General features: G+C 43.1%; 1 protein-coding gene and 2 pseudogenes across 1 annotated transcript in view; all 3 read left to right on the top strand.

The window, feature by feature from the left end:
- Positions 1 to 12,056, top strand: part of TGM6 (transglutaminase 6) — a 36,917-nt gene extending 24,861 nt beyond the window's left edge. The window contains exons 11-13 of the mRNA XM_053574673.1: positions 7,324 to 7,478; positions 7,737 to 7,870; positions 9,034 to 12,056. Coding sequence (XP_053430648.1) covers positions 7,324 to 7,478; positions 7,737 to 7,870; positions 9,034 to 9,187 — 443 coding nt within the window. The 3' untranslated portion in view covers positions 9,188 to 12,056. The remainder of the gene's footprint in view (positions 1 to 7,323; positions 7,479 to 7,736; positions 7,871 to 9,033) is intronic.
- Positions 12,057 to 15,165: 3,109 nt separating this feature from the next.
- LOC128574039 (60S ribosomal protein L34-like) lies at positions 15,166 to 15,545 on the top strand (annotated as a pseudogene).
- Positions 15,546 to 19,142: 3,597 nt separating this feature from the next.
- Positions 19,143 to 19,750, top strand: LOC128574038 (60S ribosomal protein L13a-like; annotated as a pseudogene).
- The last annotated feature ends 4,094 nt before the right edge of the window (positions 19,751 to 23,844 follow it).

Genomic DNA, 23,844 nt, shown 5'->3' with positions numbered 1-23,844 from the left:
GGATCAGAGAGGCAAAATAATGATAATAGTAGTAATAAAAGTTCACAAGCATCTGTTGGCAAACTGGTGGAGAAATGGTCTATAGTCTCTATTTATCGCAAATAGTGTGAATATTTACACACCAAATAAATACATGCTGTAAGTATTTCAGAATATATGGAGTATACCTCATGTTATTTTTCTAAAATCCAAAAAATTTTGGAGTTTATTTTGCACCAGTGTTCCACATGAGAGGTTGGACCAGCAAGAGATGTTTGATGTGCTTCCATGTGCCAGGCCCTGTCCTGAGAATTCTTTGAGCAACAGCACCGTCCCTACAGCCACATTGCACAGGGTGCTAGTGGCAGCTCCATCTTTCAGATGAGCAAATTCACACCCAGAAAAGTGAAGTCACAAGTCCAAAATCACACAGTTTGTGTGCATACTGGCAGGACCCAAACCCCAACAATCTGGTGTTAGAGATACACCCCTGACCAAGGCCAGGGAAGGGGCAAAGCCAAGTTCAAAGCCAGGAATGTTGACCCAAAGCATATGTACTCCACTGATTCAGTTGCATGACTGTGGAGAGGTCGGGCCAGCCCAAATATGCTTAATGTGCCTATCATTTGCCTAAAATTCATTCTTATTATTTCACAGCAAAACAGAATGGCTTTTGAAGATTTTTAAATAATTTGAATTGACCTCCTTCCAATTGCTTTTTAAAAAAATATATCAAGGATTTTCTTCATGATCCTTGAATACATAGCACTTCATGTATAATTTACTAAATACAATAGAACCTCCATAGCTGACCACCTCCCCACATTGACCACCTCCTTAAGTTGACCTCATTTTCACAGACCAGACATGCACCATTTGTATGTGTCAGTGCCCTAGGCCTAGTTCCTTATGTTGACCACCTCCATGTGTTGACCAATTTGTTACAGTTCCCAGGGTGGTCAACTCAACAGAGGATCTCCCCTGTACCCCATGATTATTCTTGACCTTGCCCTCTTGTTTCTCTCTCTTTCTCTGTTTCCATCTCTGCCCCTATCTCTCACTCCGTCTCTCTACCTCTCCTCTCCTCTCTCTCTGTCTCTCTCTTTCAGTGTGAATATACAAACTGAATAAACACTTTCTGAACTTGAAGGATTCAGTTAAACAAAGAAGTTCCTTTAGGCCAGTTTCTGGTTAGTGAAGCTTGTGGATTTTGACAAGGAGTGAAAACATATGAAGGAGGTGTCACACTTTTTTGGTAGTTTTTGTCATTTATTTTTCACAGACTCTACATCACAAAATAGCACTTCATCACGAAATAATAATTAACATACACCTCCCCCTGGCTTTTAGCTATTTTTTTCATGTCCAAAGTAATACATATTCATTAAAGATTTTGAGAGCAAAAAAGAAAAATCACCTATAATGCTACCACCTACTTACAAACTGTTAATGTGATTTCCTTCCAAATTTTTAATGCCTATCTGCTTTCTGAAAAACATAGCTCCAGTTAAATACTGAAAACACTTACTAGAGCCTTTCTTTTACCATATTACTTTATAATTTAAATATTTTTATAAACTCTTCATAAACATCGTTTGTAGATGTGTAATCTTTAAATAAATACATGGTGATTTATTTTATCTTTTATTTTGGGTAATTATTAGATCATTGCTATTAAAAATAATAGCAAAGGCCGGGCACAGTGGCCCATGCCTGTAATCCTAGCACTTTGGGATGCCAAGATGGGTGAATTGCTTGACCTCAGGAGTTTGAAACCAGCCTGACCAAGAATGAGACCCCATCTCTACTAAAAGTAGAAAAATTAGCCAGGTGTTCTGGTGGCCACCTATAGTCCCCACTGCTTTGAAGCTGAGGCAAGAGGATAGCTTGAGCCCAAGAGTTTGAGGTTGCTGTGAGCTATGATAGGTGACAGGGTGAGACTCTGTCTCAAAAATAAATAAATTTTTGTACCTCATGATTGCATTATTGGACACAGCTATGATTTAATGAAAAATATATATATATAAATACCATATGTAGAGAAAAAAATAAATACATAAATAAATACATAAATGTAAAAATAACAGAAAAGTAAACATCTTAGTGCAAAAACAAAGTCTTCACCTTTTTCTTCTGGGTTTTGGACTATTTCATTGGATAGGTCACAAAAGTAGAATTTTTGAGCCAAATGGTATGACTATTGAAACATACAACTTATTAAAATTTGTAACTTATTTTCTAACTTAATAGCCTTTTTAAAGCAGTTTTAGGCTTACAAGAAAAAATGAGTGAAAAGTACAGAGAATTCACCTATATCCTTTCCCCCTCTATCCCCCTCTGCCCCTATTGTTAACATCTCACATTAGAAGCCAATAGTGTCACAGTGTCACTAATTAAAATCCATAATTTACATTAGGGTTCACTCCGCTTCCATCCTGTTGAGTTTGGCAAGTCTGTAACAGCATGTTTGTGCCATTACAATATCACACAGGAGAGCGTCACTCCCCTAAGTATTCCCCATGCCCTAGGCCTTCCTTCCTCCCTCCCCAAACCTTTGCCTCTATACTTTTGCCTTTCCTAAAATGTCATAGTTGGAATTATACAATGTGATTTAGCCTTTTCATATTGGCTTCTTTCACTTAGCAATATGTATTTAAGGATTCTCCGTATTTTTTTTTTTTTTGCATCTTGATAGGCCATTTTTTTTTAATAACAGAATAGTATTTCATTATATGGATACACACAGTTTACTTATCCATTCACTATACTGGAGGATGTCTTCGTTGGCTGCAAGTTTTGGCAACTGTAAATAAAGCTGCTGAAAACATCCACATGCAGGTTTCTGTGTGGACTTAAGTTTTTGCTCCATTTGAGTAAATGGCAAGGAGTTCAATTGCTGGATTGCTGGATCATGTGGTAAGGATATGTTTAGTTATGTAAGAAACTGCCAATCTCATAGAAGCCCCTGAAAAAGGGGATGGGGGTAGAGAAACTGCCAAATTATCTTCTGAAGAGGTTGTACCATTTTGAATTCCCACCCATGAATACAGAGTTCCTGGAGTTCCACATCCTATCCAGCAGGTGGCGGTGTGTGCTTTGCATCATTGTCATTCTAACAGTGGTGTAATAGCATCTCATTGTTTTAATTTGCACTTCCTTAGTACGTTGTTGAGTATCTTTTCATATGCTTATTTGACATCTCTATATCTTCCTTGGTGAGGTATCCAGATCTTGTACCAAATTTTTAATTGGGTTGCTCATTTTCTTGTTGGTGGGTTTTTTAATGTCTTTGTGCATTTTGGATAATAATCTTTTTTTTTTTTTATTGTTGGGGATTCATTGAGGGTACAATAAGCCAGGTTACACTGATTGCAATTGTTAGGTAAAGTCCCTCTTGCAATCATGTCTTGCCCCCATAAAGTGTGACACACACCAAGGCCCCACCCCCCCTCCTTCCCTCTTTCTGCTTCCCCCCCCATAACCTTAATTGTCATTAATTGTCCTCATATCAAAATTGAGTACATAGGATTCATGCTTCTCCATTCCTGTGATGCTTTACTAAGAATAATGTCTTCCACTTCCATCCAGGTGAATACGAAGGATGTAAAGTCTCCATTTTTTTTAATGGCTGAATAGTATTCCATGGTATACATATACCACAGCTTGTTAATCCATTCCTGGGTTGGTAGGCATTTAGGCTGTTTCCACATTTTGGCGATTGTAAATTGAGCTGCAATAAACAGTCTAGTACAAGTGTCCTTATGGTAAAAGGATTTTTTTCCTTCTTGGTAGATGCCCAGTAATGGGATTGCAGGATCAAATGGGAGGTCTAGCTTGAGTGCTTTGAGGTTTCTCCATACTTCCTTCCAGAAAGGTTGTACTAGTTTGCAGTCCCACCAGCAGTGTAAAAGTGTTCCCTTCTCTCCACATCCACGTGGATAATAATCTTTTATCTGATTTAACTTTTACAAATATTTTTTCCCAGTCTATGCATTGACTTCTCATTCTCTTGATGATGTTTTTGCAGAGCAGAGTTTTAGTTTTGTTTGGATCATGCCTTTGATATTGTATCAAAAAAGTTATTACCAAACTGAAGGTCATCTCGATTTTCTTCCATGTTGTCTCCAGGAGTTTTGTAGTTTTGCATTTTACATTTTGGTCAATGATCCATTTTAAGTGAATTTTGTAAAGAGTGCAAGTTCTGGGTCTGATTTTTTGTTTGGGTTTGGTTTAGTTTGGCTTGGGTTGTTGTTGTTGTTGTTGTTTGTGGATACCCAGTTGTTTCACCACCACTGGTTGAAAAAATTATGTTTTCTCCATTGTGCTTTCTTTGTTCCTTTGTCAAAGGTCAATTGACTATATTTGTCTAATCTTTTTTCTGAACTCTATTCTGTCCTATTGATCTACAAGTATACTACAGAGATACTGTGGGTTTGGTTTCACACAACCACAATAAAGGTACTATCACAACAAAGCAAGTCACATGACTTTTTTGGTTTCCCAATTATGTTATGCTTACACTATGCTGTAGTCTATAGTAAGTGTGCAATAGCATTATAGCTTTAAATAACAATGTACATGCCTTAATTTAAAAATACTTTATTGCTAAAAGAAAAAAAAAGGCTAACAATCATTTGAGCCTTTAGTGAGTCATGATTTTTTTTGGTGGAGGGTCATGCCTCCAAGTTGATGGCTGCTGACTGACCATGGTGGTGGTTGATGAAAGGTACAGTGGCTATTTCTTAAAATAAGACCACAGTGAAGTTTGCTGCATTAATTAGTTCTTCCTTTTGGGAAAGATTTCTCATTTTACCCACGGTACAAGTTCTTTCAAAACTGAAGGCAGTCCTCTTACACCCTGCCACTGCTTTATCAAATATGGTTTTGTTAATTTTCTCTGTTGATCTTCTGTTTCCAAATTCATTGATTTCTGCTCTAATTTTTATTATTTCTTTTCTTCTGATTACATTGGGTTTAATTTGCTCTCCTTTTTGTAGTTTCCCTAATTGGAAGCTTACACTATTGATTTTAGATCTTCCCTCTTTTCTACTATTTGTATTAAATGACATTCATTTCCCTCTAAGCACTGCTTTCTCTGCATCCCATGAATTCTGTATTTTCGTAAGAACTTAGTTCAAAATATTTTTAAATTTTGCGTGAGATGTTGTCTTTTGGCCAATGTGTTCTTTTAGAAGTGTGTTATTGATTTCTAGTTTAATTCCATTGTGGTCTGAGAACAGAGATGGTATGACTTGTATTTGGTTGTGTTTTTTTGTTTTGGTTTTGGTTTTTTTGGAGACAGAGTCTTACTATGGTCACCCTCAGTAGATGCTGTGGCATCACAGCCCACAGCAGCCTCAAACTCTTGGACTTAAATGATTCTCTTGCCTCAGCCTCCCAAGTAGCTGGGACTACAGGCGCCTGCCACAACACCTGGCTATTTTTTGGTTGTAGTTGTCATTGTTTGGCAGCTGGGTTCAAACCCGCCACCCTATGTGGCTGGCGCTGGTTATATGTATTCTGCTGTTGTTGGGTGAAGTATTCTACAGATGTCAGTTATATTCAGTTGACGATGCTGTTGAGAATCACCATTCTAGGGAAAGGATTTCAGCTTTTACTGGATTGTTAGCAGAGTCAGCGAATGACCCAAAGGACTTCAAGAAGCCCTGATCTGAACATTGTAAGGGGACACTTTCTCCTGGTGTTTGAGCTGATCCCCAAAGGTCTCCCTGTGCAAATCTTTTGTGGCCTATCATGGTGCTTCATGCTGGAGCCTGAGAATTTGCATTTTTAACAAGTGCCTAGGTGATGCTGACACTTCTGGTCCCAGGACCACACTTGGAGAACCAAAGTCTATCACCATACAGGCAACAAATGATATAATGTTTATGAGGAATCTGGAATCATTCCTACTACCTAATGAATATTTAATTTATGGTGGTTATTTTTAGAAATTTTTATCATATGTTGGGGATAAAAATAATAATACCTACTTATGGTATTATGAGGATTGGATGAGTTAATCCATGAAAGTGCTTCCAACTCTGTGGCATAGTCTAATCCCTTAGTAAAAGTTAGCTTTCATAATTATTAATTATTGTTGTTATTGTAGTGAAAGTTCTTCTAGTAATGACCTAATGGGCTAAAGGAGCCCATCAACAAGTTAGTACTTTAACACATGAATCACTTGACGCTAGGAGTTTGAGACCAGCTTGGGCAATACAGCCAGACCCAATCTCTACAAAAAAAATTTTTTTTAATTATCAAGCAGGGTAGTGCGCACCTGTAGTTTCAGGTATGTGGGAAGCTAAGGTGAGAGGATTGCTTGAGCCCAGGAGTTGGAAGCTGCATTGAACTATTATTGCACCACTGGACACCAGGGGAGACTCTGTTTCTTTAAAAAAAAAAAAAAATGGACATCACAGATCTCCCACAGGCATTCAGGAATATCCCCTATACGCAAAGCCTTAGGGTAACAGAGTATGAGCCAAGTTCAAGCCCTCTAAGAACTTTTTCCATGAATTGAAAACTCAGCTGCCTTCAGAATTGAGAAGAGAACAGAGATAAAAGAAAGCAGTGGCAGTCGGGCAATAGGGAATGGTAGGGCCTGGGGCAAAACAGAAAGAACACATTGCACCAAAAAGAAAAAAAATACAGTGGCCAAAAAAAGAAAAAAAACTATGACCTAGTGTCAAGTATGGCTTGTGACAACCCATGCTCACAAGGACAGAATACATGGGCAGGGTGTTTGGTGAGAGGAAGACAGAACTGGCAAGGACCACAGCAAGTGAGCACAAGGGCAGTAGGTGGGGGTCCCACTGGAGAAGACCCACAGTTGGTGGGGCTGACTAGGACTGACCCTGCATGGAGAGGGGGGATTTGGAGAAGCTGCATGGAAGTTGACCTCACTGGATTGGAAACTCGTGGCAGGCCTTTGGTCTCCCTCTTCTGTGTACCTGGTATGTACATAGTAGGCACTCAATAAACAGTGAGACATGGGATGATGGTTGATGGACTGAGAGATTTCCATCTTAAATAATTAGAGAGAGTCTAGACACATCTCTGAGAGCTCTTGGAGAAACAATGTGACATCATACTAGCTTACTGGCCTGACTTTGAATCCCACCTCATCTTAGTTCCTTGATATATTTGCTGTGTGTCTTTGGACAAGAAAGTCCCCTCTATGAGCCTTGGGTTTCTTCATCTGAGAATTGAGGAGAATAATACCTATCTCAGGCTGGTTGCAAGGACCAAAGAGGGTGTAGCTATTAGTTCGGCATTCCCTTCCTCCTTCCTTTGAAGAAGAACATCAAGTCCCCAACTCCTACTCTGCTTCTCTTCCAGAGAAGAAGATCCCAATTTCCATATCCTACTCCAAGTATAAAGAAGACCTGACGGAAGACAAGAAGATCCTGTTGGCTGCCATGTGCCATGTCACAAAGGGAGACAAGCTTCTGGTGGAGAAAGACATTAGTCTGGAGGATGTCATCACCATCCAGGTGGCCGCTGTGCCTGTCCACCACCCTGTTCCCAGTGGCCTCTCCAGGGCTGGGGAGGGCCTCGCAATCTGGGTGTTTGTACCTTTAGCTCCAGCTTCAGCTCCCAAGGGTGGGGGAGTAGGGTGGACACAAGTGATGATTGCACTCACAGCAGGGGTAAACATGATTAATGTCCTGTCCTCTGACCCAGCAAGGACATGGGTTTTCCTGGGTGGATGAGAAGAGGCAGATGATGGCTCATGAGTGCTGCCCCTGCAGGTCCTGGGTCCAGCCATGGTGGGAGTGGCAGTTGTGGTGGAAGTCACAGTGGTCAATCCCCTCTCAGAGAAAGCAGAGGACTGTGTGCTGATGGTGGAGGGCAGCGGCCTTCTCCAGGGACAGCTCAACATTGAGTGAGTGCTGGAGGGTGGCAGGGAGAGAGTCCGACTTCTTTATGGATGGGTCAGAGAGAAGCCACTAGGAGTGGGGGGTTGGGAGAGATTCTGGACTCCCCAGGAACCAGCTCGCTGCCTACACAGCAGCCTTCATCCACCTATTCATTCCTTCATCAGTCACTCACGTACTTAGTTGTATAACTCACCCACTCACTCGTTGACTCATACCATTCACTTGGATCTTCACTCATTTATTCACTTCTTATCCATTTGCTCACTCTCATTCATTTGCTCTTTTACTCCTTCATTCATCCTCTCTTTTATTCATGTTTTTCACTCATTAATTCATCTATTTCTCTATTCAACTCAGTTTTGATTGGCACATTCATCCACTCATTCATTCTTTAATTCGCCTACTCATTTATTCACTCTGCATTCACTCGTCCATTCACACACATTTTATTTATCTATGCATGTTCCACTTATTCACAAACTCATTTATTTATTTATTCATCATCAATCACATATTCATGCTTTCATCTCTTCAATGACGACTCATATATTCTTTGATCATACTGACCTGTGCTCTGAGCCACGTGGAAATCGTTAGAAGCACTAAGATGGGCAGACGGGTCCTTCCTGGAGATGGGCTCTCAGAGACAGGTGGCCCTTCACATGAGGACAGTGTGATTTTACAAACAGATTCATCTCCAAGGTCCAGGGTGTCAGAGGCACCCCCTGATGAGGGGTGGGTGGGGCCAGAAAGCAGTTCCAGTGAGCTCACATTTGCACTTGGCCTTAAAATGATGAGTCAAGGAGCTTTTCAGGTATCAAGAAGGAAGAAGGACTCCCCAGGCAGAGGTCTCCATGGCTGGTGTTGTCAGGGAAGCCCTCCTGGAAGGAGAGAAGCTTGTTCTGGGCCTTGGGTGTCCCTGGAATGGAAAGGACATCAAGGTGGAAGGATCAGAGCAGACAAAACCCCGTGGAGGGAGGTGAAAATTACATTCAGGGCACTGGCCAGATGGGAAGAGTGTGGGTGGTAGAAGGGAAGATGAAGCTGGAAACATGTTGATGAGGCCTGAGTGTCAAGCCACAGGTGAGCTTGATTCTGAAGGCAGAGGTAGGCCAGCCTCAGAAAGGGAGAGGACTGATGTCTGCCTTTTGCCCACCCTTTCTTCCAGTGTGCCCAGCCTGGAGCCCCAGGAGAGGGCCTCGGTCAAGTTCGATATCACCCCCTCCAAGAGTGGCCCAAGGCAGCTGCAGGTGGACCTCATCAGCCCCCACTTCCCTGACATCAAGGGCTTTGTGATTGTCCATGTGGCCCCCACCAAGTGATGGGTCAGGAGGGACTGGAGGGGAGAATTTGGTCCCATTCTCCTCTTATCCACCTCTTTATCAGTTCCACATGGGGCCCAGGGGCCTGGCTTAGTCCTGCTCCAACCTCTACCCTACGTGGTAAACTTGGGCAAGTTCCTTCCCCTCCTGGGCCTCAGTTTCCTCATCCATAAAATGAGGTGTTGCCCTGAGTAATCCTTAAGCTTTTAAACAACTCTGGATGATGTGAGAACTGAGGGGGCCTCAGCCTAGCTGGGAAGTTGACAGCCCCAGCATCACAGCAACCCTGGCCCGTCCAGCTCTGCTATCTCCTGCCCGGCCAGTTTGTCATCACTCTTGCTGGCCTCTGGGCTCTCCCTGCTTCTCTCTCAGTTCTTCAAATGTCCTCCTCTTCCCAGCCCTGACAGAGAACCCTAAAGTGTCAGTGCTAGCTCTGAAGCTTCCCTCCATACCCCTGTTACAGAAGAGCAGCCTGACCAAGGCCACAGGGTGAGCTGGAAGCAGAGTGGGGACCATGTGTGTGCCATTACACCAAAGTCGTGATCCTGAAAAGCATTAGATTTTAAGCCAAGGGAGATTGTCCCTCATTGAAGACACAGATCCAGGATCTAGGGGGCAACTAAGAAGACAAAAGAGAGGCCATCCAGCTGGAGTGCATTCCCTGAAACCTACAGCCCCAAATCGGATCTAGTCATGGTTATTTAGGAGCTCATACCACCAGCCCAGCCACGCCCTGCATGGACTTCTTTCTTTGGAGCCAGTACAATGCTGCCTTTGCAAAATATTCTCAATAGCTCATGCTTTGCAAAATATGGACTTAGAGTCAAAACAGAACACGGACCCCCAAGACGGAGACTAGAGTAGACACACCCAGGCCCCAAAGATAACAGACAGGGAATCCAACTCTGAAACTATTTATACAGCCAAAGGAATTATAATTAATCATATAATTTAAGCAATGTGATCAACAATAATAAAACGAGCTCCTGTGCAGTGAGACACCCTCTGGATACAAAATCAAGTGACAACAATGTATGTAGTGGGTCTTTGCCAAAATAGGGTCAGGCAGACAGTTTGACAGTGTTTGAGGGCCCCCCAGTGGTGGCCTTCATTGTTCTGATTCTACATAACGTGTACTTGGGAGCCAGAAGAGCAGATGCATTTGATGAGTCAGTCTCTGAGGCTGCTTTGGCTCCAGAACCCCCTTTCCAAGGCCAAGTTCTTAATGCTGATCCCAGGTCAGAGGAGCGGCAGGGTGTTTTAGGGCAGGCAGCTTCTTCCTCAAGATCGTGCAGCAGAAAAGAGTGTTGAGGGCTGAAGTCAATAGTAAGGACACTCCATCCAGCAGGGAGGCTCTCCATGTCAGCCAAAGAAGTCTCCTCTTGTGCTGGCTCCAGACACCTCATCCAGCAAATGCCAACTACCTGTATTCCTCAAGCTCGGCTCTCATAGGTTGAGGTTCCCAGGAAGCTGATTCTGAGATGGGTTTAGGAGTGACCTGGAAATCAATGCCCAGGGAGGTAGATGGGGGACACAGGAGTGGGCAGAGAAGGGAATCAGGCCATGAAGCAGGCCCAGTGATAGCTTCCGCCCATCCCCAGGCAGTTCTGGAGCTAAAATGCTCTATCAGACTACATATAAGTGGTCTTCAAATAGTTCAGGGAAAATGCATATTACAAAAAAACAATGCATGGATTTCAAAATTATTTCCACCAAAATAAGTTTATACTAACTTATTATAACATATACAAACAGGATTTAGTTTGGGGCACTAAGAAGGATAAGACATCAGTTTGGAAAGAGCCCCTATCGAACAACATGAATTCTACTGAAATTGAAGCAAAAACAAATGAATTTACAGTGAAGATTGGGTGGAAGAATGATAAAATCACTGATGCTTTATGAAAAGCTTATGGGGACAATGCCCCAAAGCAATCAGCAGTTCACAAATGGATAATTCGTTTTCAGAAGGGATGAGATGATGTTCAAGATGAAGCCCGCTTCAGTTTGCGAGGAAAAAATTCACCTTGTTCATGCCCTAATTGAAGAGGAGTCGCGATTAATGGCAGAAACAATAGCCAACACCATAGATGTCTCCATTGGTTCTGCTTACACAGTTCTGACTAGAAAATTAAAGTTGAGCAAACTTTCCACTTGAAAATTTTGGTTCCACTAAAACCCTAGCACCCAGATTTGCATGCAGACAAAAGCAGAACATTTGATAAAAACTTTAAACAAGTGGGATTAAGATACTGAAGTGTTTCTTCAAAGAATTGTAACAGGAGATAAAGCATGGCTTTAGACCAATATAATCCTTAAGACAAAGCACAATCAAAGCAATGGCTACCAAGGGTGGAAGTGGTCAAACTCAAGCAAAAATGGGCCAGTCCAGAGCAAAGGCCATAGCAACAGTTTGGGGGATGAGGGATACTCAAGGCATTTTGCTTGTTGACATTCTGGAGGGCCAAGGAATGATAACCTTTACCTATCGTGAGTGTTTTGAGGAAGTTAGCCAAAGCGTTAGTAGAAGAATGCCCAGGAAAGTTTCACGAGAGTTCTTCACCACAACAATGCTCCTGATCATTCTTCCCATCCAACAAGAGCAACTTTTCAGGAGTTTCAGTGGGAAATGGTCAGGCATCCACCTCACAGTCCTGATTCAGCTCCTTCAGACATCTTTTGATTTCCTGATCTTAAAAAGTCTTTAAAGGCACCCATCTTTCCTCAGTTAACTGCATTGACATGGTTAAGTTCCCAGGACCCTCAGTTCTTTAGAGTTGGACTAGATGGCTGGTATCATCACTTACAAAATTGTCTCCAACCTGATGGAGCTTTTGCTGAGAAATAAAGTTTATGTTTTTTATTTTTATCTTTTAATTTCACTTTTCCACAAACTTTTAAAAGTCCTATCGTATGTGTTTAGGGATGGCCACCTGCCAGGTAGCTCTGTTTCCAGTGCAATTCTCTTGCCCTGGGCATCTCTCAGCTGAGTTCAGGTAGCACTTTAATGGGACAAAACTGGCCTCACAGGTTATTCAAGCCCCAGCTGAAAGCAGAGGCCACCCCAGCAGCCAATGGGAAAGCCCTGGTTGGGGTGGAAGAGGTGGAGAAATTGAGAAAAGACAGCTCAGAGACCCAAGGGAGTGTATGGATGGAAATGTGACTTTAGAAACTGCAAAGAAAAATATGCAGGGCAGGATTACCTTTCAATTGGTAGGGCAACACCCTGGCCTTGCCCTTAGCATAGGACAGGCAGAATAAATAGTTCAGGACTAAGAAAGGCCTTGAGTTGGCTGGCCATGGGGCATTCAGAAGGATGCCAGCTTCAGGTTTTACTTGGGGCTCAGGCCTTCTACTCCCATCAAGTCTCCTTAGTCTCTTAAATGCTATCTGAACCTTCCTGGAGGATCTCAACACAAAGTTGAGTCAGGGATCTGGGCTTCCACACACAAGGGGGTTCGAACACCTGGACCATGTCCAAGCCCTGAACAGACCCCAGCCTAAAATTGGAACGAGGTTCCAACATGTGCCTGTGACCTCAGAGAAACCCATGACTCTGAGGCAGACTGGGTCATGACCCTAATGCCAGAATAGCCTTAAACCAAGCGTCCTCAAACTTTTTAAACAGGGGGCCAATTCACTGTCCCTCAGACCGTTGGAGGGCCGGACTATAGTTTAAAAAAAAAAACTATGAACAAATTCCTATGCATACTGCACATATCTTATTTTGAAGTAAAAAACAAAATGGGAACAAATAGAATCCACACCGCTTCATGTGGCCCACGGGCCACAGTTTGAGGACACCTGCCCTAAACCTTGGCTTCACACTAAGCCCTAGCTCCTACCACAGCTGAATCCTAACTTGACTCTGGCTCTAGACAGAGCTCTGACCACATGGACCCCTGATCCAGCCCCAGACTGAGCCCTCATCTCAACCTCAGACTAAGTCCTAACTCCAGACTGAGCCTCGGTCAAACCTCACACTAAGTCCTGATCCCAGATGGAGTTCCATTCCTGATCTGATTGAACCCTGATTCCAGGATAAGCACTAACCTCAAAGGCCTGATGCAAGACTGAGCTCTTACCCATGCTGATCCCTAATCCAGCCTCATACTAAGCCATGACCTCAGTCAGACCCCAGCTAAATCTACCTCTCTGCCTTGGCTTTGGATCTCCCACCTACATCTGAGCTGCTCACATTGGGGCCCACATGCCCTAAATCACTGGGTAAAGACAACCTGTCCTCCTGGATCAGGGGTTTGAGCTTCCCTTCCTTTCCCTTTGAGGTGCTTGGGCAGAAATACTTGAGAAGTCTGGTGCACCCTGATCTTTTAGCTGTCATGCTGTGGGAATCTATTCACAGCCCACATCTCAAGGAGCATCTGGCCAGGTCCCCTCCTCCATCACATGGGTTCACTTCTCTTAAGCTTTGCCACAAGTGACAGGAATTCTGTAAGCACCTGGAGGTGCCTCGAACAGGAGGCCACCTGCCATTTCTGTGCAAGGACACTGCTTCCAGCAGGGAGGCTCTGTGTGTCAGTCAAAGGGGTCTCCCCTTGTGGTGGCTCCAGACACCTTGTCCTTCCAGCAAATGCCAGCTGCCTGTCTTCCTCCAGCTCAGCTATGACAGGCTAAGTTTCCCAGGAAGCTGATTCTGAGATGGGTTTAGGCTGCAGGTGTTGATTAAGGGGTGACCTGGAGGGAAGTAGGGAATCACAGGCATGGGCAGAGGGAGGAATCAAACCATGATACAGGTCCAGGAACAGCTTCCTCTGACCGCCCGACAGCTCTGTAGCTAGAATGGTCTATCCCAGTTGTCCTGGTTAGGCAGAGATGGCAGGGGTTTTCTAAGCCTGCATCTACCAGTGATTTGCCTGGGAAGGGGCATGATTTTGGGTGAGATGGCTCTCTACAGCTAAGGCCAGCACCCAGGCCGCTGAGAGCTGACTGTCATCTGCCCTTGGTACTCCCAGCAGTCAGGGAAACAGCCCTCCGTTGAAGAGACATGTGTCTCTGTGTCCCTGCCTTGCATTCTGTCTAACTCAGAAGACAGAATGATGACAGGACGGGTTCCCTAGGCTCACGCTCACAGGGCTTATTCTCTAGCCAGTAGAGACAGGTGTTCAATCACGACATTGTAAATGGAACAAAAAGTACAATGAGAAATAAAAATAAACAAGTAAACAAACTCATGAATAAATAAGCTAAGTAAATTCTGTCATAAGTGCCAAAGAGAAAAATAAAAGTGATGGCCACCTCTCCCAGAAGGGCGGGGTTAGAGGGAGCTCTACTTTAGATGGGGAATCAGAGAAAGACTCTTTGAGGAAATGAGTTCAAATTTTAATAATAGGCTTGGCACCTGTGGCTCAAGCGGCTAAGGCGCCAGCCACATACACCTGAGCTGGTGGGTTTGAATCCAGCCTGGGCCCGCCAAACAACTGATGGCTGCAACCAAACAATAGCCAGGCATTGTGGAGGGAACCTATAGTCCTGGCTACTTGGGAGGCAGAGGCAGGAGAATCACTTGAGCCCAGGAGTTGGAGGGTGCTGTGAGCTGTGATGCCACGGTACTCTACCCAGGGCAACAGCTTGAGGCTCTGTCTCAAAAAATAAAATTAAATAAATAAATAAGAAATCAAAGATTTAAATAAATGGAGAAACATACCAAGTCTGTGGAGTGGAAGATTCAACATAGTTAGGAACTCAATTCTCCACAAATTGATTTAGAAAGATTTAATGCAATCCTATCAAAATCACAGCAAGAAAAACTGACACACTGGACTTCATTCAAATTTAAAATTTTTTGCTCTGCAGAAGATCCTGTTAAAGACAAGCTACAACCTGGGAGAAAACATTTGTACGCCACATTTGAGAAAGAACAGATATATAAACTATATACACAGCTTCGATATTCAATAGTAAAAACAATCTAAGAAAACAAGCAGCGCTTACGGGGACGCTGCGTACAGGCACTCAGAATGGTGCAGCGTTTGACCTACCATCGTAGGCTTTCCTACAATACAGCCTCTAACAAAAACAGGCTGGCCCGAACCCCTGGCAATAGAATTGTTTACCTTTATATTTTCCCAAGAAGGTTGGGAAAGCACCAAAATCTGCATGAGGCGTGTGCCCAGGCAGACTTCGAGGGGTTTGTGCTGTGAGACCTAAAGTTCTTACGAGGTTGTCTAAAACAAAAATCATGTCAGCAGGGCCTATGGTGGTTCCATGTGTGCTAAATGTGTTCGTGACAGGATCAAGCGTGCTTTCCTTATTGAGGAGCAGAAAATCATTGTAAAAGTGTTGAAGGCACAAGCACAGAGTCAGAAAGCTAAATAAGAAAATGAAGCTTTTTTTGAGTAATAAAAATTAAGACTGAAAGAAAAAAGAAAACAAGCAAAGGACATAAGCTTTTCACTGAATAAATTTAATTTTATTTGGGAAGCAAGAATCACAGCTGGGCATGCACACAGACCAGGTTTTTTGGTATGTCCAAAGAAAAGGTTGGAGACCAGGCATGGTGGCTCATGCCTATAATTCTAGCACCATGGGAGGCCAAGGAGGGCGTTTTGCCTGAGCTCAGGAGTTCGAGACCAGCCTGAGCTAGAGCAAGACCCCCATCTCTAAAAATAACCGGGTGTTGTGGCGGCACCTGTAGAGTACTCAAGCACATAGCATCTACTCCAAGAATTGAATTGACCACAATACCAGCTGCTGAAGCAGCCCACAGTAACCCTAAGACCAGCTTTACCTAGCTAGCAGCTACTGAAATGACCTGCCTTGACTCTAAGGCTGCTTCAACCCACCACTATCACTCACCAATCAGAGCTTGCCCACTCCCTGCAACTTTACTATTGCCAATGAGCTTTCTTTTATTTTTTTAAAATTTATTTTAAAAAAAATTTTTTTTTTTGAGACAGAGTCTCACTTTGTCACTCTCAGACCATGGCGTCATAGCTCACAACAAATTCAATTCTCTCTCTGTTTTTGTTTGTTTGTTTGTTTGTTTTTTTGAGACAGAGTCTCAAACTGTCACCTTGGGTAGAGAGTGCTGTGGCATTATAGCTCACAACAACCTCCACCTCTTGGACTCAAGCGATCCAGTTGCCTCAGTTTTTCTATTTTTAGTAGAGACGGTCTAGCATTTGCTCAGGCTGGTGTGGAACTCGTGCGCTCAGGCAATCCACCTGCCTCAGCCTCCCAGAACGCCGGCCAAGCAATCCTCTTGATTGAGTACTCTTTTCCTCTGGCCCCTTGACTCTGATTTAGTTGGGCATGACAACAATGACCCAATTTACAATCTCAGCTTTCATAGGGGACAGGTAGCAAGAAGAGAACTCCAAAGACTTAGGAGCAGCTACTACCCCTAGATAGCCTTAAGAACAGCTCCCGCCCCCACCCCAGCAAGGTTCAGGTCCAAGACATGCTGTGGCTCAAGCGATGGCAGAGAAGCCACTGCAGTATCTCGCTGCCAGAACTTGCTGGAAACCTGCCCTCCAGACTAATAGGGAAAGTCATTCATGGTGTGGTATCTCCACAAACGCTTTCTACTACAAAACCACCTGGGAAGGTACCAGAGGAAGCTGCTGTTTGGTGGGTGCCGATGGCCACTGTGCATTGCAAAAGCCATCTTCCCTACAGAAACCTGGTGCTGGAGAAATCACTTGGTTTGCAGCTGGACCCTGGGGAAACAAGGGGACTGCAGAACTGCTGAGCGCACCCAGAACCAGGAAAGCAAGCCTATCTTCCTGCGGTGTCTCTCCAGCACCCTCTACTGACCAACCTGAGCATCTTGCCAGGTGACAGTATTCTGGGTCCCGCTGCAAAGCAGGCACTGAAAGGTGGAACTAAGATGCAATAAATTGATAATTGCCATTATGACCCTCGTAATGGCCTCTGAAAAAGAATCCACCTCAGTGCCTTGGAAGTTGCTGTACCCTCTACCTAGAATCCTGTCTTTCAATTCCCAGCCAGAACATGCCCCCTTATTTCCTACGGGTTTCTGCTCAAATTGCTCTATCAGTAGAGCCTTTCCTGACCACCTAATTAAATAGAACCTTACACATAACACTTCCCACTTCCCTCTCTGAATTTACTTCCCTCCATAGCAGTTATTACCATTTGACATCATTTATTTACATGGTTGTTGCTCATGCCTGTGTCCCCTTTGTAGAGTGTTAGCTCATCAAGTACAGGGGATCCTATTTTGTTCACTCTGGTATACCCAGAAGAGCTGAAAAGAACAGTGCCTAGAACACAGTAGGTGTTCAATAAATATTTATTGGATGAATGAGTGAACTTCAGTAAATTAGGAGTATATGAGAAGAGAAGGGAAAACACCAGCCTTAATTTCATTCTCATCATGTTAACTATCACAGTTAATACGATGATAAATTTCCTTTTGGGTTTTTCCCCCTTGGGTTTTTTGCTTTCTTTTTTTTTTTTTTAATTTTTATAGGAGTTTAACATACACAGGGAAATGTATTCATATCAAAAGTGTGCAGCTCACTGATTTATTTTCAAACTAAACCCACCAGATAACCTGCACTCAGATCAAGAAATAGAACATCACCAGCACCCTAGAAGCTCCCTTCGTGATCCCTTCCAGGGGGTAACCAATATTCTAAATTGTAGAAGCAAAGATTAGCTTTTGTACTTTATATGAATGGAATTACATGGTATTACTTCTATGCCTGGTCTTTGGCTTCTGTCACCTGACATTTTGGATAGAAGATTCATCCACATTGCTGTGTGTTACTGTAGCCCTTTGGCACTCCTAGCTGTGTAATACTCCATTGTGTGGGTGTACTGCAGTTTCTCTATTATACTACTGATGGACAAGTGGGTAGCTTCCATTTGGGGCTATTATGATTTGAGTTGCCATATGCACTTTTGTACCTGTCCTTTTGTGAACATATGTTAGCATTTCTGTTTGGTATATATTTAGGAATGGAATAGCTGGCTCATAGGATATGCATATGTTCAGCTTTACACCAACCCCCCAAGCCCAGGGATGTAATCTTTCATTCATATCAAGTAGTATTCCTTGACATAACATATGTGAAGCACCCAGCACTGTGAGTGGCCTTCAATATGAGGCATTCTGAAAATGGGCATTTTCTTTCTTTGACTTCATAGTTACCAGTGTACATGGTCCAATAGGAAGAAACAAGGAGAAATAAGCCACATCATGCATGAGAGCAGCCAAACTGTAACTATAGATCTCCCCACAAAATAGTATAAGGCACTGTCCAAAAGAAAATATCCTCCTCACAAAATCGGAATGGAAAAGCTCAAAACCAATAATAATGGCTATATTTATTGATTTCTTTCTCTGTGGTAACCATATCACATGTATATTATCTCATTTACTCTTCAATGAAATGAAGTTTTTTTGTAATCATTCTGTGATACAAAGTCTGACCTCATTTTTTTCTTTCTTTTTTTTTTTAGACAGGGTGTCTCGCTCTGTTGCCGGGGCTAGAGTGCAGTGATGTGATCATAGGTAACTAACCTCCAATTCCTGGGGTCAAGAGATCCTCCTTTTTTTTTTTTTTTAAGTAGAGAAGGGGTCTTGCTATGCTGTTCAGGCTAGTCTCAAATTCATGACCTAAAGCAATCTTCCTGCTTCAGCCTCCCAAAGTGCTGGAATCACAGACGTAAGCCACAGTGCCTGGCTTGACTTCATTTTTTAAAATGTTCGCCTGCTAATAGCTTTCAGGCAGCATCTTTTCCTCTTTCTCTCCTATCCCCTAATGGGGCAAGCCCATAGGAAAGCCTGTGGACTCCCTCTCTTGGCACCATGCCAACCTTGGACTTCTTATGAAGCCCTAACCCCCTAAGCACAACAGAATGGGCTAGTCACCCCTCCTTGCTCTCTCAAGCTGTTTTTGAACCTGCTTGGAGCCTGCTCTGCTCTCCCCAGAAAGCCTAGGGTCATCCCAGGCAGCTGCTGAAGATGACAGAGGGGCAGTTCGCGGTGCTGGGTGGCAGAGGCCATCTCCTGGGCTGCCTGGCGGCCATTGTGGCCAAACAGGTACTGCTAGGCTGGAAAGTTGTGGTTGTGCATTGCGAGGGCATCAACATCTCTGGCAATTTTTACAGAAACAAGTTAAATACCTGGCCTTCCTCCACAAAAGGATGAACACCACCAACCCATCCCGTGGACACTACCATTTCGGGGTCTCCAGCATATTTTCTGGTGCACTGTGACAGGCATGCTGCCCCACAAGACCAAGCGCGGCCAGGCTGCCCTGGACAGCCTCAAAGTGTTTGATGGGATCCCACCACCCTATGACAAAAAATGGATGGCAGTTCCTGCTGCCCTCAGGGTTGTGCGTCTGAAGATTACAAGAAAGTCTGCCTACCTGGGGCGCCTGGCACATGAAGTCGGCTGGAAGTACCAGGCAGTGACAGAACCCTGGAGGAGCAGAGGAAGGAGAAGGTGAAGATCCACCACTGGACGAAAGAGCAGCTCACGAGGTTACAGAAACAGGTCGAAAGAACGTGGAGAAGAAAATTGACAAATACACACGGGTCCTCAAGACCCATGGACTCCTGGTCTGAGCCCAGTAAAGACTTTATTCCTTAAAAAAAAAAAAAAAGAAAGAAAGAAAGCCTAGTGTCAGTAATAAATCTTTTCATCCTCTCTTGATATGTGTGTAGGATCATAAGTGTCAGATATCTAAACCAAATTTGGATGAAGGAGTCAATCCCACCCTTCCAGCGACAACAAAACACATCCTATTTTACAGATAAGCAAACTAGAGCTCAGAAAAGTTACTTTTCAGTCATTTACTCAACAATTTTTTTCTTTGTGCGCAGAGCTGTGGGACCCAACATAGACAAATTCCTTGCCCTCATTACAATGGATGAAACAGTTCACAGAAAAATAAATCTAAACTCCTTTGCAACCCATGAAAGCCTAACCAGCCTCCTTATAACTACTAATTAAAAGTAGGAGATATTTTTATTTTATCAGACTGAACAAGATCTAACAATGTAGCAATGCATTGTATTGGCAAGAATGTTATTAATAGGCACCTGAGTACACTGTAATTGATGGCCGAGGGCCTACGCATTTGGCACACTATCACCATTTCAAAGGTACTCCCTGCTTCTCTGTAACATTACTTCTAGGAATTTATACACATATACAGAGGTATGGCTACACAGCTAAGACAGGGCCCGATGCTTCCTTCCTTTATTAAATATTTTATTTCTATATTGGGTTTCTTTTTTTTTTTTTCTTGGAAAATAGGGACTATAGAGAAAATGAGGAAAAAATTAACTCATAATCCCAGCACTTTGTGTGAGACTGAGCCAATATATTGCTGCTCCCTTCCTCCTTATGAGAGCAATGCTGCCTCCTGGTGGATTTGGGTTTGGGGGTTGTTTTGCGTTTTGTTCTGTTTTAGGTACAGAACATTTATTATTTCACCATTTTCAACTTTTCTCATATACTTAATTAATTAATTTATTTATTTAGAGACAGAGTCTCACTTCATGGCCCACGGTAGAGTGCTGTGGTGTCACAGCTCATGGCAACCTCTAGCTCTTGGGCTTAGGTGATTCTCTTGCCTTAGCCTCCTGAGCAACTAGAACTACAGGCGCCTGCCACAACACCCAGCTATATTTTTTGTTGCAGTTTGGCCAGGGCCAGGTTTGAACCCGCCACCCTCGGTATATGGGGCCGGCGACCTACTCGCTGAGCCACAGGCACTTCCCCTTAATTTTATTTTAGACAGTCTCACTTTGTTGCCTTTGGTAGGGTACTATGGCATCATAGCTCACAGCAACCTCAATCTCTTGGGCTCAAGTGATCCTCTTGCCTCAGCCTTCCAAGTAGCTGGGACTATAGGCAACGCCCACAACGTTTGGCTAATTTTTTAGAGACAAGGTCTCACTCTTGCTCGGGTTGGTCTCAAACTTCTGAATTCAGGCAATCCATCCACCTCAGCCTCCCAGAGTGCTAGGATTACAGGTGTGCACCACCACGCTTGGCCTTTTATACTTAATTTCATTTTTTGTTTTTGTTTTGAGAGTCTCATTTTTTCACCCTCAGTAGAGTGCCATGGCATCATAGATCACAGCAACCTCAAACTCTGGGGCTCAAGCAATTCTCTTGCCTCAGCCTCCCAAGTGGCTGGGACTACAGGTGCCTGCCAGAACTCGGCTGGGGTCTCACTCTTGTTCATGCTGGTTTCCAACTCCTGAGCTTAGGCAATCCACCTGCCTTGGCCTCCCAGAGTGCTAGGATTACAAGTATATCTAATTTCTTAAACTAGGTAATGCTTACATGGTTTCTTACATGAACTTACATGGTTCAATATTTAAAAGCTTGTAAGTGGTATTCGGCGAAAACTCCCCCTTCCACTCCTATGTTCCTCAAATCAGGTTCCTTTCCCCGCACCCACATTGGCTAATTCCTTATAGATAGCCTTCCAGAGGTATTTCATGCACACACCTGGATTCAGTAAGAAAATGACAGTGTTTTTCTTTCTAGTGCCCGCCTTTGAATCATAAGTTATCACTCCTAAAAACTCAGAAAATCCAAAGAAAAAAACTTCCTCATGAATTATCCATTATTGCCTGATTTGTGGTCATGAAATATCAGAGAAAAATATGAATTCCCAAAATGAGAGTAATGACTAAATTGTGTTACACCTATTAGTAAGCATTATGAAGAGTTACATAACATAGGAAAACATCTATCACAAGGTTTTTTTTTTAAAGAAAATACACAAAAAAGGAAATAAAAATAATAAAACCAATTCCCTCATTTGAAATAAAAAGAATGCAAAGATTCAAGAATGATGTGCCATTTTTCAGCTGTCAAACTAGAAAAGTGTCAAACTAGAAATGTTCATGACAAACATTAACTCTGAGGAGGATGTTGTGAAAAGTGCAGTTGTGTCTAATTTGTAACAGGGCGAATTGACTCAAGTGTTTAAGAAATTTAAAAACAGATGACCTTAATACATGGTGGGGGTTAGGGAAATGAGAGAGCAGAGAGAGGAGAGACGGGCATGGGGATCACAGTGTATGGCACACCTCCCGGGGGTGGGACACAATTATAAGAGCAACTTTACCTAACAAATGCAATCACTGTAACCTAATTCTTTGGACCGTCAATCAATCCCAAACAATAAAAATAAATCAAATTTATTTATTTATTTTCTCACTGTTAGTGAGAAAATCAAGCTGAATGTTCAAATACAGAGGATTGGTTAAGTAAATAGTGATACATTCACTTAATAAGATAATATTATCATTCTAAAGTTTGCAAAGATTTGGGGATATGCTTTTGATGTCAAAAGAAACAGAAAGTTGAGTATATAAGATAATAAAACTCAAAAGGTAGAATATTTAGGGTATTGGGTCTGTTACCGGAATTGTTGAACCTGGTTTTTGTCTCATGAAGTTGAGGAATGAATTTCCAGACCCCAGGGAGATGACAAGTGAAGTAAAAGTTTATTAAGAGAAAATTTAAAGGCAGGTGGGAAATTCCTTTATTCGAAGAGAAAAGAAAAGGAGAGAACAGAAAGCCTCCGGGGCGGAAGGGTGGCAGACTGCCGGTGAAAAGTAAATGCTAAGGGATTAGGTATGTTGTCTAATTGCATCTATCTTCTTTGTGTGTAAGGATGGGGAACCTATGTTCCTTTGGTTTGTGCCCTAACTGCTATTTCTCTTTGTCTTAATTTCTTGCGCCAGGTGTGTAAAGTTTTAGTTACAACTTTATCTATTGTACGTCATGAGACTTCTACAAAGGGCTGGTCACAAGCCTTCCTGGTTATTTCTGACTTTTTTTTTTTTTTTTTTGTAGAGACAGAGTCTCACTTTACTGCCCTCGGTAGAGTGCCGTGGTGTCACACAGCTCACAGCAACCTCCAGCTCTTGGGCTTATGTGATTCTCTTGCCTCAGCCTCCCGAGCAGCTGGGACTACAGGCACCCGCCACAATGCCCGGCTATTTTTTTGTTGTTGCAGTTTGGCGGGGGCTGGGTTTGAACCCACCACCCTCGGCATATGGGGCCGGCACCCTACTCACTGAGCCACAGGCTCCGCCTATTTCTGACTCTTATTGAAGGTCTGAATGTGGTTCAAGTACCTGTGTTCTTGCCTTCTCTTATGCAGGCCGCTCAGCGCAGCAGGCACCTTTAACCCCGGCTGCCTCATCTTCCTTTTGTTATTCTTTTTTGTCACAGGACTCTGAGTATTTTCTTTCTACATTCTTTAATGGACATGTTTATATAACAAAATAATTTTAAAAGAAACAATCAGAAGACATAAGCCATGAAACAGCACACATGTGGGTCTGACCAAGCGGAAGCCTTTACTCTTAGTCCTTGCAGCCACAGACCAATCTAACAGGAACTGAGATTATAGAGGCTTGCATATTGCCCCCGAAATCGGAACGCCCCAGAACTCAAACAACTTGGAATCCGAACAAAAGCCTGAAAGCAGTACATGTCTGGCTGATCTCGCTATGTTTGGAATGCCTAAATTTTGAAAAATAAAGAAGCTATCAAAGCAGCTGGTGTGGCGATTCTATGCTTAGAATGCCCAGATGTCTGATTGCTGACTTTTCCTTCCTTTTGTTCTTCTTAGCCTGTAGTTGTCAAAAGCCAGTGTGCCTAAGATTTTTCAGTGTAGAACTGT

The sequence above is a fragment of the Nycticebus coucang genome, chromosome 21 (genome assembly GCF_027406575.1).
Source record: "Nycticebus coucang isolate mNycCou1 chromosome 21, mNycCou1.pri, whole genome shotgun sequence".
NCBI classification, from domain to species: domain Eukaryota; kingdom Metazoa; phylum Chordata; class Mammalia; order Primates; family Lorisidae; genus Nycticebus; species Nycticebus coucang.
The sequence above is the reverse complement of the archived record's forward strand: the minus strand, read 5'-3'. Positions and strand labels throughout refer to the sequence as shown.